Source organism: Mizuhopecten yessoensis, unplaced genomic scaffold (assembly GCF_002113885.1).
Source record: "Mizuhopecten yessoensis strain PY_sf001 unplaced genomic scaffold, ASM211388v2 scaffold2303, whole genome shotgun sequence".
NCBI lineage: Eukaryota > Metazoa > Mollusca > Bivalvia > Pectinida > Pectinidae > Mizuhopecten > Mizuhopecten yessoensis.
Genome location: NW_018404479.1, coordinates 1127484 through 1149327, shown reverse-complemented (window position 1 = coordinate 1149327; position 21844 = coordinate 1127484). Strand labels below are relative to the sequence as shown.

General features: G+C 35.3%; 1 protein-coding gene across 7 annotated transcripts in view; it reads right to left on the bottom strand.

Annotated features, from left to right (window-relative positions):
- The window catches only part of LOC110445431, a 154658-nt gene that overhangs the window by 11830 nt on the left and 120984 nt on the right, over nucleotides 1-21844 (bottom strand). For all 7 annotated transcript variants that reach the window (XM_021490057.1, XM_021490056.1, XM_021490058.1 and 4 more), the window contains 2 exons: nucleotides 10674-10801; nucleotides 899-1118 (listed from right to left, as the gene is read on the bottom strand). In XM_021490057.1, coding sequence (XP_021345732.1) covers nucleotides 899-1118; nucleotides 10674-10801 — 348 coding nt within the window. The remainder of the gene's footprint in view (nucleotides 1-898; nucleotides 1119-10673; nucleotides 10802-21844) is intronic.

Here is a 21844-nt window from a genome sequence, read left to right as displayed (position 1 = left end):
AGTAAAAAACAACATAAAAATTGCGCCCATTTTGTGGTTTTGTAAAGATTATATATAGTTATAAAAAAGAAACATCAGACAGCAACAAAAAACAAACGATCATGTGTAGTATCGTTTTTAGATACTAGCATTAAATACACAGACTTGATATCATCGAGTTTAAGAAGTAATATATCCCTTTTTATTGCTAGGGTATTGAAATAATTAATATAAAGACATAACTGCTAATTGTAACAGTAAACTGCATATAATTCAATTACATCAAAACCATCGTTTATGCATATATAACGCTTATATTCTATAAGGATTTATATGTAGCACATGTGCTTAACATAGCGACTTATATTATTACTTTGATGCACTTTCCTGTAGAAATATAAAGGATATTTAAGAAGGTTGGCAACAGTTTTATAGTAAAAATATCCCTTAGAGGGATTACTGTAAATATTTGAGTCAATCCGCCGATTATACGCACTTAATAATTTACACTGCCAATCTTAAATTCCTTGACATCCTGTCCGCTGATTGGTTGAATATGACCTTTATGCTTAAAACTATATCAAACTAGTCATTTATTTTTAATATGACAGATTAAATGTATACATAGTATGTACAGATCATCTCTGAGTGCTGAATAAGTGTTACATGTAGATATTATTAGGTTATTTTGATAAAACCATCTTTCCCAATAAATATTTAATGAAACACTGGTATTGAATTCTGTATTCTTGAAGTCTTAAACACTTTGAATGACAAATGAATACTTAGTTATGGCGTATTTGCAGCTTTGATGTTTAACAGGAAGATATATTTTCCATATAAAGAAACGAATGCAAGTATACATCACACATCGATTACTACCAGAGTAAAATGTAGAAAAACGTTAAAGTATACTTACGTAAAACTGTAAGGTTTATATGATATATTTTTAATCCTTTTGTAACAATCTGACACTCGTATTTCCCTGAATGTCTTGGTTCAGTTCTTTTAATGATAAGATCCCAGCGAGTTTTATATTTGCCTGAGCGTCTGAAGTCTATGGACATTTCATCAACTGGAGCATACATGTGGGTTCCTATGGACAGGGGAAAAGCTTCTGACACTTTCCGCCATACAACCTGAAATACATACAAACATCCATATACATTTTCATATATCATATCAACGTCAATATCCAAATTAATAAAATGGTAACACAAAGAGGAATGGGGTCAGGACATTTACGAATGGGTGCTGGTGTGGCGGAACAGGACATACACAATTCCAAAACAAAACGAAACAGATCATAAATTCAATTGTAAATATATGGGAAAAGTTTCGTATCTTCTAACAAAATTAGTTCATGTTGGCCTATATATATGTCTACCGACTAAATGGTTATCTATATTGTGGTAAATAATAGAATCAATACCTACTTTTCTTTTTTTAAAACTCATATATACAATTATAGAATGTATCGTTTCTAAAGCAGGATATTATAATGTGCATCTGATTTAATGGTGAAGTTTGTTGAACATGTACTTTGTAATGGGAATGTTGTTAAAAGCATCATTACATGTTGTATATAATCATCACAATCCTCACTAACACTGATACATGAATTTACGGTAGGTTCTAAGATGTAGAAGATGTACCTGTTAACATCCCTTTACATGAGGTCATTTGAGTAAATACAGTAAGCTATGTCCATCACCTCCGATGACAGGAAGAGAAATGGTTTAACTGTCTAACCAACAACATAAAGAACAAATATAAATATATTTTACATGAAACATGACCACCGGGATTTCAATTCACAAATTAACGTAAAGGTCAATTAAAATAAGAACCTCTTTGTTTGTATTTCATTAATTTTAATTATTTTCAAATGTTCAGAAATAAAACTCCAACTATCCGACCTTATGGAGATAAATAACAAATTTACATAGGTCGTGATGGGCTCTGACAAGGTGCTATGTTAGTCTGACACCTATGCCTTAGTGAGTCACTTTGGTCGTAACCTGCTAGATGACCGTTTTAAGAAGATAAGACATAAATACGTCAATCCTGGTCAAACAATTTCCATTCATAAGGCAGAATGTGACAGGATCTTAAGTGAAAGGTCAGCCCCCGATAACAAATATAACGGTGATTAATGGGAAGACCAGTAAAGAAGTTTTAGTTCCTGGACTTCATCCAGAAAACAAAATAACCATTCATCAACTGCTGAAGTTGAATGAGTCTTAAGCTTTCCGTTCTAAACCAGAAAATTACCTAAGTTAATATATGTGAATTTAATAGAATCTAGATAAGTATGATACCGGAGAAAGCAACAACTACTCGAACACATACTGTTAGTAAAGTATATATGTTGTGCTAAGCCAAATAGCAAGGATATTTCCTTCCATCAATACTGTCGAAGACAAAATTGTTTTTTCATATCCATTAAATAGACCAGCGGATCAATAAAATGTCCCCAACTAATTGTGGTTTATAGAATTTATAAAACACTTCTCTTCATTGTTTCATCTTTCAAATGGAGTTAAGAATCGCATCACAAAAGACCAAATTAAACCTCCCGCGATCTTTCATAATGAATAGATTGTTTTGAGCACCGAATGACCCCAGTAAACAAAGTAATGGCTTTAAAGATTTCATGAACTCGCTCTTTGTTGCAGTACTGAGAATATCGTTAAGCTAATACGTATAATGTAATAGTGTTACGAAAATGAAAAATGTGTCGGTTACTTCAAAATGGCATTCTCGAATGATTCTGTTAACGCATTATTTAATGGAATAGCACAAATCGACAGCACACTTTGCCAAAACTGTACTGATGGAAGTATGGCGTCCATACGTTAACACAGAGGTAAGACACAGAAAAGTTATGACGCAATGTAAATATTTTGCCGGTGATGTTCATTTGTATAATTAATCTGCAATTTTGCTGAGGAGATGAGAGTTTTATATATAAATTTAGAATAGAGTATGCTATATCAATTATATTTCGGCTAACCGTGTGATTAATGATGTGATAACGGGATGATGTTTATAACTAATATTAAGCTATCTCCCACATCGGTAAATATTTACAAATTCAACGCTCAAGGTGACCCTTATGCTTTGATTGTAAGCACAAACATCATTTCATCATTCTTATTCTTGAAACACAAAAAAAAAAAAAAAAAAAAAAAACCCNCAAATACTAATGATACTTTTGCAGAGATTTCCATTTTTAAAATTATAGCATTTTAATATATGATCAAATACCTTGTATGATCGTTTGTATAAAGTGTTTTAGGAAAAGGAGTTTACCTTAAGTTATCAACACTTGTCAATTAGGGAATTACAGATATAATTCCCAGTTCCAGTAACTGATTTCAACACTAGTGATACACTAGGTATCTCTTCGGTATTTTAACCACTGTTGAATGTTTGCCTAGTGCCTTCGTTACGCAACACGCAGGCAGGACTTACAGTAGCTTGGAGTTCATCTGTAGTTGCTCGTTATTACTATTAGCAAGTGAAGATCATTTACGTCTTCGTTCACTGCTGCGAAAGCGGCTATTTTCAGCAGGAAAGCATGAGTATATCAATAAATCATTTCAACAAAACGACTCATAACGCGTAAAAAAGGTCGGTTCAAACATATGCAAGGCTGGTTTGGTTGTAGATGTCTAGCTGAGGTTGGCACGGTAGTCTTACTGGCGACGATTCCGCAAAACGCCATGAAATAGATTTGAACTGTAAATACATTAAAAAAGGCTTTCAGGCAGACCTCCATGAAGAGATTCTAGATTGCTGTTTAAGATGTGTATTTACTTTGAATGATGTTGTATATCATCTACATGTAGATATATCTTTCATAAATAGAGTAAGTTTAAGATTGACTATTTATATTAACAGATAAATTACCCAAGCATAACGATCAAGACGATATTCCCTATACATACTAAGGACATAAATTGACGATTTTCCCTCATACTTATATCTTACAAAAGTTAAAGTGACCATTTTCTGTTACACGTAACATGTATACCAAGCGCTTCTTGTTTGTCGAATTTTTGATTTCATTTCAAAATATTTCATTGCATAGATCTTCAGTGAAAACGGAGTTATTTTAATATACATTGTAGTTCTATACATGATCAGTGAGATCGCTCGCAATTGCATGACATACATTATTAGCAAACAAATTGTTTATGTTAATATGAACTTCATATCATCAATGATGTTTTTATGACATTATAGATATATTAAACGAAACACACTATTATTAGCTGGCATTTTCATGGCCATATGCCATAATTAAAAGCAGAAATGAGAATTAACAGGCACATTAAACACTTTTCTTAACGATGAAAACTAAACGTTGTTAGTTATAGGCCACAGACAACAGTGACGACCTGTAAGTAGGCGTGACTGCGTCGACGAGAAGTACCTTACAATACTTAACACGTAGGTAGTGGCTCGGGACACGGACTGTCGCAAAATAATTGCAAACTTCACGTGGAATGTATTCGCTATAGTGTCTCCGTAAAATATGCTATTCAACTGCAACTTAACTGCAAAAACTGTCTACATGTTTCGTACACGCATCTCCTAATCTGAAAATATACCGTTAAGTGATCTTCAAAAACACTGCTAACGGTATTTGACTAATGAAATGTGACGGAAAGCGTGAAACACGCCGACTTATACTTTATAACTCTATAGTCAAAAGTTGATTGTATCTGTAACAAATGCTTCTTCTAAGCAATAGATCAGTAAAGTACGATTCATTTTACATTTTGCTACAGATTTGTATATTCACACGAATATTTGAATTACCCATGTGGAAATTCGGCTCCATTAAATACTCGCTATTCAGGTTTCAAAAGTACATACCTATCAAAATAATGGCAAACTTCACGTGGAATGTATTCGCTATAGTGTCTCCGGAAAATATGCTATTCAACTGCAATTTGACTACAAAAACTGTCTAGTTGCTTCATACACGCATCTCCTAATCTGAAAATATACCGTTAAGTGATCTTCAAAAACACTGCCAACGGTATTTGAATAATGAAATTTGACGGAAAGCGTGAAATACTTCAGAGACCAATAACCCGGCACTACCAAATATACGCTATATTATGCTACACCAGATCTATCTGTATCCACCGGCACCTTTATTTGAATAATGGTATTTCGGTAAAAGGAAAAAATGTCCCTAGGAGGTTAAACAGATACATATACAGCAATGCAATGTAGCGATACTGAGTGGTATATATTGATCAACCAGACCATGTATTGCTGAAATCGTTCTGTTATATGTTTTTATCTCAGCAATGACATAAACTGCAACTCCTAAACTCCAATACTGGTATATTTGAATCCGGTCTCATGGAATACAAACACACCCCTTCCTAAATATCTATACTCCAAGGAAACAAAACTCTATGCCTGATTATCAAGATCAGCAAAACAACAAAACACTTTTCAATTTCTCAATAGTGCAACCACAGACAATCGATTTTCGTTATAAAAAATATCTGAAACATAATATTAACAGAACAACTTTAACGAAAATTTGTACAATCTAAATCTGTTTGCAAACATCTCTGACCACACATTTGCTTTGCATTACAATTCAAATAGTAAAAACCGCGCTATCTCATAAATGTTTCCTACTCATCTCTAAACACGATTTGATCACAAAACGACACACCAAATTCGATGTGACAATGCGTTAGATAGCACTTGTACATCAAGTATCGCGTTTACAAATGTACATGCAGAAGCTTTCTCATCGCTACCACGTCTAACGTTTACGAGGTTTGCATCAAGTTAGATCCAGTAAACACGGATAAATCAATTTCTGTCAGATGTAATAATTGTATTCCATTGTATTGGTCACATTATCGTTAGGGTTTCTCTGGTCGTTAACACAGAGTCCCCTATCTACACACACAACTCTAGGTCCCCTGATACCGAGCGATCTGCTATCGAGGACTTCTCGTTTTGTCGCTCCTTATCTGACTGGTGATGGGTAGGAAGAACATTACGCCTTCTTGGGAACTTTGTGCCTATGTCTGTGAATCGTATTACGACTCGGACCATATCAGATATCGAGTTGTTATTGTTCCATGTCCCGTGTCTAATGACACATTTCTATATGTCGATAACTGTGTATATTGGGGAGTCCGGTAATGACTTTTCTTTATGGATGTTTAGTTTGTTTGTTAATGTTCCTACATCATTTCTATAATTTGTTGGGTTTATTTTACCCAATTTTACATAACGAATGATGTCATCTTTGGTAAGTACAATGTAAACAATTTTCTCGCTGACGTTTGATTGATACTGTTTACATAATATTCTAGGCTTCCGTTGTGTGTAGCCGTTTTGTAGTGGCAAAGCGAGCATATCTATTTTGTGTGTGTAGTCTCCCTTGGCATGCATTGTCTGAGAAGTGATGATGATGTGAGAACCATGGAGTATAAACGTGTCAACCAATCTTCATATCATACTTCAAAAACAAATCGAAGTTTATCTTTCGTCGTTTGGTTTGCCATTTCTTTTTAATAATAATAATAATAATTCGGTTACATTCGAAGACTGGCATAAAAGTACTTATTTCAAAGTACAATTCCGTTGCGTATCACAGTTTCTTTCAGTTTTGGTCTCCAGTGTCGCCAGTATATTTTTTATATAATTCTATAATCTGTGTTATATAATCTTAAATATTGACTCATGTTTTACGTTTTTATGTCCATTATGTTTTACATCTTAAATGTCTAACTGTCATTTATTTTTTCTATTTGTTGAAATTAATTTAGAATAACATCTTTTGAATTGTTTACATGTATTTACAAATAATTTTATGACTGGCGGTGTAAGGTGTAAGGATACGTACATGTACATCTATACAACAAGCTACACTTTTCATCTATTCTTCTTTCATTAAGATGTGGTGTATTAAAGGAACACACGTCAGACAACGGTTGTTGATTTCATTTAGAGTAACTTTGCAATCTGTCTAAACCTGCCACCCTCGGGATCAAATGTTGTATACGGTAAGCAAAGAGTTCTTGTTTGTAGATTTTTTTACTTGTTACACATTGTCGTTGTTGGAACCAAATGGACGGTTTATAAATAAAATCGGATTAGAAAAGGGACATGTCAGACAAAGCCACTGCATAGTAAGATAACAGTAATAAACCGTTTGTTCTGTCTCATATTTATGGCACAGATACACTACCATACAATGTACCGTATCACGCGCACGCACATACCGTGTCCATTACCCGCCTGTAGGTCATAAGCTGACATTGACTGTAATAAGGGCATTTACCCGGCTGAATTACTACAACTAATGGTACAATATAGCTTACAATGTGTGTATACTTAGAGTTGTATCCACAAAATACCATAAAGATACATTTTACATGAAAAATGTCTGTTTTTATATATTATACATAAAGCATACATTAGCACACATTAATGCAATAGTGTTGTAGGCATCATTTACTTACGTGTACTGTAAGAACCTGTATAAGCATTGTTATATATCTTTACATTATCGTCTTCCATCAGGAATATAAATAACATGAAAACACAGTTTTTTTCTCGATTAATTACGTAAACATATTTACAGCGAAGCACACAATTTAAAAGTGTACTTGCTAACGTCTTTCTACGGTAGCAGACATCATTCCCATAAGTCTCACTACATTGTCAAATTCGCATGTTAGAATTGCATGTCTCAGTAATAAATGATGCTCTGGGTGTAAGATTATATGACGATAATAATGCAATCTTCTCAAACAATCATATTCCTTAATGGTTGTGACATACTTTTGAAAAACAAAACAGACCGTAGTTAACCTCGGATTTATAGCATGCATCAACAAATTCAAACAGAACCGGAGTGTATGCATGATATCAAACACACTACGGAATACTGTGTCGTACAACCATTAGCAATAAGATAGTTTTGTAATAGATTTAAATTGAGAATTGTATGAAAACTGTACAAGCACATTTTCCGGTATTTCTATTTCAACGTTTCCTCGTGTATAACGATTGCATATAAAGCCTCATCGAATATTGCAGAAATCACATCTTTCATAAACTTGTTTGTGATATGAACCGTTCTGCATTGCAATGCAATACTACTAGGCCGTATATCAGACCGATGCATATCTGCCTTGCACGCGCCGTAATTGCCCTGCACGCGGCATGTCTGTCATTCGTGTGTTTTGTTTGTTTCGTTTTCACTACCCTAGATTAACTTTGAGGACGTGAGATCATTTAGATGTGACATAGATTCACATGGCGGTGGTTGTCGAAGAATCAAAATACGCTTATCCTTGCATTACGTTTCAAATGGTCTAAAAATAAATCGGAGATATATAAGACCTGAGTAATATATTAAAGTAAATGCTACTGACCTGGTCAACGTGAGTGTGTGTTGAATATAAATGAGGAAGATAATTTTGACAGAGGGTTGATATGTGTATACCGAGAAACCAGTACATGTACTTGTCCATAGACTCCTCTTTATCAGGTTATTTCTGTCCCGGTATGATTTATTAATGGTGCTAAGCACAGCCAATATAGGCTTGCTCGGAAATTTCCTTGTATAAGTGTTGGCCTTTTGGCTCCAAACTCCAACCTATACTTTATAACTTGGAAGCATCGTGGCTTATTGTCCTTACGCATGCAGATCCTGTCTCGAGTTTACAAACTATCCGAAGAACTGCAGATATACTAGTTAATGGCTTGTTATGTATACATATATATTTATCGTGCATAGTTACTTATCACGCTGGCCAAGGATAAATCACCCATTGCCTAAAATAGTAATGTCCGGAATACCAAATATCATTTTAGGGTTCACTATAAAACGAGTGTCTTGAATGAAGCTCTATGGCGATAAAACGAACATAACCTTAAAACAGACAAACAATTTCCAATATAGAATAAACTACCAACATCCTATCGAGCCAGTAAAATATAGGCCTGGCAAGGGTGTTTTACCCCATGGCCAATGTTGGAATGGCGCAATTTGAAACCAAAAAAACATTAAAGTTACTTGTAGAAAACTGCTTCGCCACCATCCACAGGTTTAATTAGTACTGGGTCTGTTTAGGATCACTAAAAACAATCTTCGTTTACACCCACACACGTTTAAACACCATTTTTATTTCAGAAAAAAACGTTATTATGTTGTTTTAGTGGTTACTTTCTCTTACATGTACATGTATTGTCAATACAACAAACACGTTTATATGTATGATCAAAGTTCCCTTCAATTGCCTTGAGCTGCTACAAAGACGTTAAACCATAAACGTTCCCCGAACTTGCCTTGAAACAAAAAAATAAAGCAGCTAAACAAAATGTCCAATGGCCAAATCTCATCAGCAAAATTGGTCTGGTTTATAAAATCGCACGTACTTGTTAAACATACACGCATTGGTTGTCCGTGTAATTACGTAACCAAGCTTAAATGCAAACGGTAAACACATATTGCGCATATGCCTATATTGTATCTTATGTTAATTTATCATGAACTGTGCATGCGTTAATATTGAGTATGTTTTTTCCCCCAGTTAATACCATATAAGTAAATGTTGTATATCGTATGCGTGGAAATCGCGTATGTGTTCTCTATCGTGTATATATAAGTTATATAATATATATCGGGAAAATTTCGCTTCAATTACATTTTTTGCCCAGTTTTATTTTGCTTTTGTTTTGCCCTGAGTAATGAGGGCAAATATGTCATTACGTCGAATATGAGTAAACAACATAATTTACGTAGTAATTTAGCATGAGGAGCGAAATTAAAATTTGGCAGATATTGTTGTTACCGGCGATGGTCAAAGTTTCACTGGACGAAACATGTTCCTGTATACAGTAATGTGCGTACGTAGTTCCTGAGCTTACATTTAAATCTTATCGTCCTGAAGCTTGTATAATTGTAGTGACCGTAACCTTATACATGTATATTATACACTGTGCAATGTATAATAATCTTGCTCCCGTTTAATTCCCTAGTGGAACATACAGATGACTTAGCTTGTGCCCCCCTTCGTCTCTGTTCAAATTTTGAGCTTTTCTGATTTTAATTGCTTCTTTGATTTGCATTTGTCATCTGTATGACCTAGTACTGACCTAAACAGAAGAGGGGGATTGATTTACACCCAACCAGTGATCTACAACGTATTTGGTACAATGTGTATACATCCTCTTTCGATAGGCCGAAACGTCCCGTGTTGAGTGACATATGGAAACTACATTTTTGTCACATCGGTGTAAAGGTAACAAATACCAATCGCTCACTCAGCCATAACTTGACACGACGGTATTGAAACGTTGCGACACGTTTGGTATGTACAATGTTTGTGTATTAAGTAAAATCTTTGATATTACATATTTCCAAATTGATGAATCTGATTGAAAACACTTATGTATTCAAAATAAATGTTGTTCTCAGTATATTCTAGTAACTAATTTTCCCTGTGCTCTGACTTGCTTTTATTTGCCTCAATGTTTTTGCATACAATTTACTGGATTACAACTGTGGCTGGACTCACGTATGTTGGCCTCTGTGTTTTACTAACTAGGTTATCCCTGTACTCAACTCTGCGCTTGGCATTCCTGTTTTACATACAAATGTACTAGTTTATTCCGGTGCCTACACTCACCTCTCTTGGCCCTAGGTTTTTGATGGCACACTTGAGGACGACCGTCTCCCCTCTGTGAACTGTAATATCCCTTCGCCCTATTTGGACGAACTCTGGAATAGTCTGGCGACGCACTGTTCGACCGGAAACTGCAATAAAGAGAGAAAATGTCAGACAAAAACCACATTTCATTCAAATGTCATCAACAATCACAGACTTTATCTTGAATAAAAAAAAAAACACCAGCAAGAAACCGATAAAATTACGTCCTTTTTGGAATACTTTTTTTTTATCTTTCAAAACGAGTTATTTTATTAGCTTTCCCGGAGTTCATGTGGTAGATTTAGAGTACATCAAAGCAATGCACGTGGAGACTGATGAAAATCTACGTTTGCGATGCTTAAAGTTATGAGTACCAGCTACTTTTTTGTCTAAGAGTGTTTACATTTCCTAAGGATAACCTTTTGACCTAAATGCTGTCTTTGCGGTACAGTATTTTGCATGTCCATGACTCGTATATATAAGATTGTAGACATTAAAACAAAAGAAAGTGTGACTGATGATCACCAAAGGGTTTCCAAACTAAGCAACTGATTCAATGAGTAAGTATACGACTGCACGCAGGCTCATGATCGGCGCACGCATGTTGCACACAGGTTATAATATGCCGAATTTACCTGGGAGTATCATGGAATGAACTGCTCGAATATCGAGGTTGATACACCGATTGATCAGCCTTACAAAGTATACATTAACTGAGACTTAAGCCAGAGTTGAATAGTATTCAACATTTTGCTGCCACATCCTTGCATTAACCCTAAGACATTTCTCAGATCATTAACCGTTTTATCATCACGACAGAATTATAGCATAATCGTCTTTATAAATACAGATGTCATTAAATGTTCATCTCAGAAAGCGGCAAGGTCATTCACTGTTGCTTTTGACAGTTCACTGATAATTCATTATATAAAGGATAACACGAGAGCTTAGTTGTATTGGTCAGCAAACATGCACATGTTCTACGTTAAAAGCTTTGGATGCGATTAACCAAATTAAAAACATTGCCATGTAATATATTAATGGAAGCAAGTACGTAGTCTTATATAACTAAGAAATTATAAAACCACAAATGAAAAATAAAGACAATAGGCATTCTGAAAGTGTTCCTATTTTCATATCAAAAGATTATTAATCATCAAACGATGATGTGTCTATATTTCAATATACATTTCAAGTATCGCACAACGTATTAACAATGCTACATTGTAGTTAGTGTGTGTACGAAAAGTGGTATTGTGGACGTGAGACTAAATCATCTTGTCTTCAGCACAGACTTACAGAGTTACAAAACACCGCCCACTAAGGCAAATATACTGAGTTAATACCATACCCTTAACACAGAGACACAAAAGTTTAACAACATCCTGCCCTCATTACAGATATTAAGAGTCATACAACACCATTAGTACAGAGTATAACAGTGTGGCCTCAACGCAAAGATTCCGTATGATAAACACTGTACCACAACACCTTACCGTTCCAACAAATATTGAGAGGAAAGCAACACAAACGCTTTAAAGTTGATATGCTGATTGAAACCACACCGTTCCCTTAAAGTAGATAATCATGGAAATCACAATTTGTGTCACGAAATGTTGTTGTTGTACCATATTTTTGCTCTCAAGCACAAGTATTAATAAAAACGGTCTCTCTTGGCAATTGCTGATTTAACTATGACAATGGTTCTGAAATTTAATTACCAATACAAATTCGGAATTAGCCCTCAGTGATTTGAATGAATTGACAAATTAGCCAGCCGGTTGGTAATCAACAACAGGAGAATGAGAAAGACAGTTTTCGAGTTTAAACTAATCTGAAAGTTGATCAAGCTTAACAGATTACAAACAAGCCCTTCGACGGAATCGTCTATGTCGAGTGTGCGCATCAAGTGCTCGCGCGTTCTCGTGTTACATTTGTACCATGCGTCGGTCCTCGAATCGGCTGATATCAAATTGAGTTGGAAATGGTCATTTTACGAAATATTCCATCACGAAACTCACGAAAATAAGACAAACGTAACAGTGCTTGGATTAATTACAATCGATTAATTACGCAATCATATGATATTTCTTTTAAAAATATTACGGAGTCTAATCAAGCTAATCAACTTCTCGATGACGACATTGTGAAATCACCTAATTGATATCCTTTATTGTAACATCTGTACTCTAGAGCATTAACATTTCATCGATTTTAATTTCAATAATAGGCTCTGGAACGGGACAATAGAAAATCTCAAATCTATACAGTTAATCATATGACGTCACGATATCATTACGGTGGTGTTCATTTTTTTCTCTCTCAGATTCCTGCATTTATATCAGAATGATAACCATTATTTAACGCCATACAATTTTAGTAGTGTCGATTAATAAAATGTTTCGAGTGCACTGCAGGCATTATCCTAAAATATATCCTAGCCGAACAAGTTTCGGAAATAACCAGTAAGAAATGAAAGCAAAGGACGAGCTTCTTGTCATTCCGAACACTTTAAAAGGAGTAGTATTATTTCCGAAAAAGAGACAATGGTGTCATTTAAACGTGCTCGACCAATAACGTATAATAACGATTATTGTAGAAGTCATGGATCATTAAATGGTTGTAGACTGTGGTGTAGGTAACTGAAAGTAAAACAGTGTAAACGCTAATGGTACCCAATTAGTGTTGTATCGGTTCGACGCCTGCACATTATGTATTAAACATCCGTTTTGTAATCCAATATGCATGTAATATGTGTCCCAGACGTAATGCAGTCAATCGACACTTCGAGGAATAATGGAGTAAAATATATGACCTATACAATATAAACAATTTTTATGGTAAAAATAACATGTTTTTCTATTAATGATCAGCTATTTAACTGCCCCTTCTGTTTCATTGACGGGGAAGAATTACTACGCGACCCTTTGGGGCATGCATGTATTGTTTAGGTATTGTAAGTAATCTCGTGTTGGAGCACGGTTTAATTCAGTCGAAACAAGCTATGTATACTTCAAGTGACAAAATTAATTACATGACACAGGCTATTAGTGTGGTGATGGGGTCCTGTTTGAATAAATCAATGGAGAGCATAAACAATTCAGAACATCCAGCCTATTTACCCGAAACAATCGCTTATAATTATGTTTTTTTAATATCTTCCAAAATACGTTTACATATACAATGTACATTGTACAATATATTTGATCCTGGTTTTTCATGTGTAAGAATTTTTCCTGTAACTTTTGCCGTGCCGTGATACTGTGATATGGATAATAGTGATAACATTCACATGTTATGACTATCTGTTTTCAGTTTTAATTACTTTTGTAATACCAGGAGTCTGAAAATCTAGCAGTCAGTGGTATACATAAAATATCAAGTACATTATTGTACATTTCTATGGTGATTGTGTGTGCTGTTTCATGGATGGTCAACCGAGGACATTTATATTCAAGTATCCTTTGTCTTTAATTATTGGTGTCAATTACGTGTAACATATCTGGGGTGATTAAGATAAGCTGTTTGTAGACCCAAGTTGTTTTTCATGACCTTTATCACCTTGTGTGTCGACACAGTAGTATATTTTGTATTTGTGTGTAGACGCTGTGGTATATTTTGTCGTTGTGTTTTGATGTCGTGGTATAGCTTGTCTATGTGTGTTGACGCTGTGGTATAATTTGTCGTTGTGTTTTGATGTCGTGGTATAGCTTGTCTATGTGTGTTGACGCTGTGGCATAATTTGTCCTCGAATGTTGAGATCGGGTGTATTTTGTCGTTGTGTTTTGACGACGTGGTATATTTTGTCCTTGTTTGTTTGGGCTGTGTTATATATATTGTCCTACTGTATTTGGACTTTAGTATATCTTTAACCTTTTTTGTTGACGCTGTTGTGTTTTTCGTACTTGAGTGTTTCAACTGTGGTTAATGTATATATTGACCTTGTGTATTTATGTTGTGTGTGTATTTTGTTCTTGTGTGTTAATTGGTGTCGAAAACGTGGCGATTTGTCCTTGTGTGCTGACGCCTTAGTAATTTTCTTTTGCATTTAGTTTATCTGAATTGACAACGTTTTACACAACACAGACATACATGAAATAGTAATTATGTTTCTTCTAGGATTCTTGACTTTGTTTACAATCGCCGTAACGGCCCCCTGTTGAATCGATCCTTCGCCACCAAAACAGTTTCAGTAGCACTACCACCTTATAACGCAGGACATAAAACACCTGAAAATACACTAAAACTACATTTTTCAACAGCGTAAAGAAAACAATTATTTGACGAAACTGTCCAAGCCTCGATTTGGTGAAAATGATAGTAATTGTTATATATGGTACAGACATTCATGAAAAAAATTAAAACTGATAGAAAAAAGGAGAGAAAACTGATGGAGAGTTTCCAATAAACAACATGAAGGTAGTCCAGCACTGAACATCCAGCCAGGGTCGATACTAACAACATCAACAAACAGTATCAGACCCGGCGAATCTCCCACGAGTTCTAAAGCTATCTCTATATTGTCAGTACACCACACTTTATATATAAGACAAGGCGGTAAAGGCTACCTCGTGCGAAGTGCCATACAATCAACCAACAGCGAGATGTTTTATGTAACGTCCTAACCATTTTTGTTTTATTTCGCGATCGGCTGTAGTTGAATTGCTGAATATGCATGATGTTAAGAAAAGCAAACACAAATTTAGATTCGTTTCAATATTGCAAATATGTAAAAAAAAAAGATCGATACAGATGTAATACGATTTCTCTTGATAGGTTTGCATGATCTGATCTATTTCATCTCTGCATGCTTACATGTAGTTGTATAACAGATCGCGTGACTTTACATGTAGTAGTTCAAACATTCCACAACGGAAACGTTTGGAACAATGACAGCATGTTCTATGTATGGGGTTTTGTGGAAAGCGCAGAGCAAGAAACACCCATTTAACGGTGACTCTGCCTTCCGACCCTACAATTTACACTGGCATAAATGTAGGTTTTCAAAATGCTGCTTTCCGCTCCTAGCTCGTATCAGACATGGAATCCGGAATGGATGACCGTGAAGTAATACTGGGAATGTACTTTGATTGGCGTGACTGGGAATTCCAGATCAGAAAAAAAATCACCATAGATTACATTTCTTGGACCATGTACTGCATGCGAGGAAAACAATGTACTTCACGTACGGTGTGAAAGCATACTGAAAGCAGGGACTTGAAACATACTGCACGCATACAAAATAATATACAGTACACACATAGAACTGAAGCATACTACACGGACAAAATTGATACATACTCAAGCTCTAAGAACGAATTTATTACGCCTGAAGAAGATGCACTCTACTCTTCCGGAGATAATAACAGATTCCTTGTATATTTATAATAGCAATGACGATTAGTGAACGCCTGTCATCCGAAATAATGATATCAGTGACTCAAAATGGCATCGATTTTTAAGTATTTAAGCATACTTGATACTTCATTGGTGAGTAAATCTAATATAAAATTGTATATAAATAAGATTTTTACGGTTGAAGCAGTTGCTGATTGACCCATTTAACAAGACATGGACATGTAAACACAAGTTATATGACGTTTGCCGTCTAAATCATATCGATACGACCTAGATTACATGTCAAAATTGTACTTTAGATAACTAAAACGATGTCGATGTGTTCAGATATATCAGTGCTATAGATTGCTTCTTGTTCAAATTTCAAATATCCTCACACATTTATTTACCCAGTTTCAGCAACTTCAGCATTTTCCTGGAAGCAGAATGTATCGAACATGTTTATTGCGCTATTACATTTAATGCATCCCCTATGTTTATGATGTATCCATGGATGTGACGTTAACGTCCTAACCCGAAATGGAAAGTACAGACAAAGATGTGGGTAACAGTATGACGGGGGTCTCCACTGCATCTGGGAGTAAGGATCGCTCTGCAAAAACCATTCCGCAGGTGCATGTCAGTCTACAGTGTGGAAACAAAAAGTACAGCTACAACTGTATTCAGGTTTTATAAGCCATACACTGAAAAATGTAAATTTGGTACAGGTGCTGTACACGTGTGTTCATGAGTACGGTGTAAAATGTGTTTAAGCGTATTTTAATGTCTGATAATCACGTCTGATTAGAGTGACCCCCCTTTGCTAGCCATCTGATTACCTAAAACCCCTGCACGAATGCATAACCACAGTTAGAAGCAATGCTTTCTTTCTACTGTTTGCATGTGAGCGAATGCATCACTCCTGCGTCTGGCACTAACTTACATTTTTCTACTAAATAAACTTTATGTTTAGCTATGTATTCTATCTATTGTAAAAAAAAAAAAAAACATAAAAAGCGACGACACACAAAAACAAAAGAAAGACATACATAATTTAATATAAACAAAACAGGAACCCCGGGACGGGAAGCTTTTTTCGTGTCATTATGACATCCGTCATTATTGTCCCTGTCTTTTCAGAAAATCACAAGTTTATACATGTAGGACGGACAAACAGCTATTGGTGTCAACACTGTCAAAATCCTAGGATGATGCTAAGGTAAGTGAGCCTGTCAATTGTTTCAGATTCCATAAATGCAAAGTTGTTTAGTTTTTATATTAAAGACACAATATCATCAATGCAATAAAACTTGTATAAAACGAATACAGAGACCACCAAAAATGATGGTAAACAATGGGAGATTGTCTGTTACTGAAGTATAACAATGCACATGTAGTTCATAGCAAAATACATGAACCTTGTGGCGGGGAAGGTATTTTATCTTCAAGCTTGAACATTTCTTATATCAAATATCTTTTCACGGTCTGAGGGTTTTGTTTCTGCATTATTTTACGGCCCGACGACAATAAAGTCATTTTAGGACAAAACAACACGGAAAACAGAAATTCATAAAAAAGGAATACACCACACTTAAACATGTATGTTAAAATGTTAAAACAGGCACAAAACAATAATAGCAAATAACATATTTTTGAACAATTTATCTGAGGGTACATATGCACACAGTACGTTAAATATAAAGTAAGGCAGTCAATCCAGACGTTAATCACATAAATAATGTACCTTCCACGGCGTTTGACTTGTCAATATGTGAGCAAGATGTCAATCTCGAATTCAATATAGTTTACGATTTGATGATATTTTTATTGTTTTCTTGTCAAACGATTGAAGTTTTTAATTGATATTTTAGCTGTGATGTGTCAAGTGGTGACGAAAAGATACTACGGGAACACACAGACAGCTAACAAACCTGTCTTGCCGCGTCAATTCCAACACAGATATTTACCTGGTCATATCATCAGTGGTGTTGTCATTCCTCACTACATATGAAAGGTCAGACGTTCCGAGTGTTTAATCAACTGTCAGTTACTTGATCGGGAATGGATTCTTAATATCAATACGATGTTTAGACTGGGTAGTATAGTAACCTTACCCAAAACAAAAAACAATATTTGTATAAATTATGAAAAAATACAAAATGTGTGTTCTGCATCAATAATTATAAAATCCAATTCTAATTATTTTTGGCACAAACCAGAACTGATGAATCAGAACATATACATGCATATAACCGGAGTCAAAATCAGGTGCTCCGGAAGAATAAGTGTTCCCTTAAAAGGGGTCATAACAAATAACTGTACATTGAGTCAGCATTCTTGAGAGTGCGGATATCGTCACAAACTGCACATGCAATAATGTAGTACTTGTTCCAACATTGTACTACTTAATCCCTCACTGAACTGTAGCTTCGTTTCATGCAGTTTAACAATAGGTTCCTTTTCTTTAATTGATGCCGCAAACTCCTTTGCTTTGTCATGTACAATGTATGATGCAATCATTTCGTATACTTATATCAATAACGGTTTAATACAAGCCCTGCTTAAACATAGGATGTAATATCGCAACTTTACGGGGAACAATTATCCATCATATAAAAAAAACGCAGGGACATGCTTTATCACAATTATCAAAAACATCAACACCTTACAATGCACCCTCCCATAGCTGACTACACACACCACCTAATCCAACCTACCGCTAACACCAAAACGTCTGATAAACGCATCGTCCTTCCGTGCTCCATGTATATGTGCCATGCGTTTATAATAAAGATACGATTTTATGGTATTTCTGTTTCGTCTCTAAATCAGTTTGTCTCATTATAAAACATGCACCCTATCTCTCACATTTAAAACAGTTTAGTAACGGCTTTTACGACGAGACAATCGGCGGTGCATGTGATAAGGGTTACGGTTGTCGAGTGAACACGAGCCATATCGTACGTCCTTATATTTACGTAAATGACTTGATTAGTTTATCTTGCAGCAATCTGGCCATAAATATGTGTGCTTATTTATCTCAAGGAATCGACCCAAGGTTTACTAGTATATAAAATGATTGTCTTATTTTTAACTGTATTGTAGAATTACTGTTGCTGATAGTGTTGACCTTGTAGGAATCATTCCATAGCTACAGAGTGGCCAGTGCTTCACCTAACAAATATATACGCAGGTTTGCTAAAAGTAAATTATTTAAAAATATAGCGTTGCAGAATACTTCGACCTTGTGCACAATGTTCTGTATCGATTTCAAGTAGTAAACAAATAAAAAAAACACCACATAACCAGAAAACAAACATGTTGGTATGAAGAATTTAGTATAACACATCTTACAAAAAACTAGAAAATGCCTGTAAGACATAAATGCCCCCGTTGACATGTGAAATAAGTTTCAGTGTTCTATAAAAAGTTACAACGACTTCGATCTTGATACCCTGGAACATGCACACACACAAGGTACTACACTTAAATTGATAAGTTATTACCATCCTGAAACACAAGGATTTCAGAGGTATACCCATATTTGACCATTATATAAAGTTTGACAAAAATCTGTCAAAGGAATGAAGTTGCTAAGTGATTACATTGAATCGGGACAGGACGAGACGGGACGGAACGGACATGGGCAACACTATATGCCCCCCTCCCCCATTTTATGGCGGTGGCATACTTATTGATACATGTACCTTCATTTGTACACTCTACTATGAGAGTCACATGATAGACAATCCCCACCCCAAATGTCATCTCATATCCTGTCCACAGGTCATACATATTTAGCCTTTGTATGTGTTAAACGTAAACTTAACTACATGTAATGTCAAACTTCTCTACTGCGAGTATTGGTACATGTATGAAGATACTCAGAAATCACATTTAACATATGGAGAACTAAATGAAAATTCATCAACAACATTTGGTATATACCAAATTGTAACTTGAAATTACGATGTTACGATTTTCGGTACATGTAATTACTGTCAAAACCTTGTTTATTATCAGTTTAAAAATAATAAATCTAGAAATGCAGGGGTGTAGTTATTTTCTCACAATGTATGTAGTGTATGTACCCTTTAACGCAGTTTTGTCCTTATTATATCACCTAAAGTCGTCTAACCAATAACAGCACCAGTAATATAACCTTGAACACGTGACCTTCACCTTATCCTCCAGGTTAACCAACGAACTCCAGTAAAAAGGGTGCTAGTGATGGCGGTATATGCCCTGTGAGTTCTTACATTGTAGCTCTTCAGAGCGTTACAAAGCGATTATGTAAGAAGCGTTTTCTATATTTTAGTTAATCAGTTGATTTTGTGTAAATGACAATTTTTCATCCGTTTAATTCCGATTTCTGAGATCTTTGATTGTATCGGTGCGATACGCACTTCACGAATAAGATATCTGCCCTATTAAAACATTAAACACGGATACCACTGTAATCGTGTTCCGACCTACAGCATATACATGTATGTATTTCCACAACAGTTGACTTACTGCGTCTACAAAACGAAGACCTTGCATATTTTGGATAGGGTGAAGAGTCTCTGGTCAAAGAAAATGCTTGTCTGTCACGTACGGGACAACTTTCTGTAGGCAGCTTTCGCTGAACGCTTTTGTCTGCGCAAATCCAAATATTAGCGAATCCTCATTATCTGCCCCAGTCATTACACAAAGGTTGTTCCAACATCGAGCGATAAAGAAGACTAGACAACATTATTACCTCGTGTTCCTTCTTACGAAAATAAATTAAAATACAAAACCCCGAATCCTTAATGTTCCTACCTTGATAATCAAAATCAGAATAACTGTCTCCGTTGGTTAAAACAGTTACTAAACATGTTATGACATTACGAGCCATTTTACTAAATTCTATTTTAGAATAATACATAGCCAGTCTCGAAATAGAGCATTTTACAATGGCTATGCTCGTCGGTACGATACGTTAGACGACAAGGCAGACGGGCATTGTATACGTTTTATACATTCCAGCGGTTAACTCCCGATTTCCATTGCAATTATTCAAATGATGGCCCAACGACAGTTATGACGTAACATACCGCTGCGCATGTACGGGACTTTGACCCAAAGAGTACTATAAACGAACAATTCAAATTCACCTAAGTATGCAAGCGATATATGATAATATAGGCTAATCAAAGAGAATGTAAATATGATGCCCAATACTACAGCTCGGTTTTTCCGGAAGCAATAAACTATGAATATTTAAATTAACCACACTTTGTGTCGTCGTCGGTGTATGTGCACGCCACAGTCCCCCTGGAGTTATTTTCTCTAAGCTCGTAAACGTTAGTTGCATCGACATCTGACCGATCATTGTCAGTCTGAACGACAAATAACATTAAGCGTCAACAGTAATTGCTATCTTAGGCTTAAATATCATTTCATTACCTTGGTGTGATGTAACCTTTATTTGGAAAACGTACACACGATTAGTTCATTTAAAAATTAAATAATAGCGTAAAAAATATACGAGGCTGATTAAAGAGCGTACCACTGCATCAAGATTATTAAAGTTTCCTTATTTTCAACCAAACTAACTGTTCTCAAGAATTTGCGTCGCATTGTTGTCATAAAAATAATATACAATAAGTTATTACTAGCAAATTCCTTTTACTGAGCTATCCGTAAAAGAGATATTTTGCTGATGTGAAGGGATTTATAGCGGAACACAGAAAAGGCGAGACCAATATCACAGAACTCACAAGTTCCAAGTGAGGGTTGACAGAACATTACACTATTAACAAACCGATGACGGTCTGCAATACTGTATG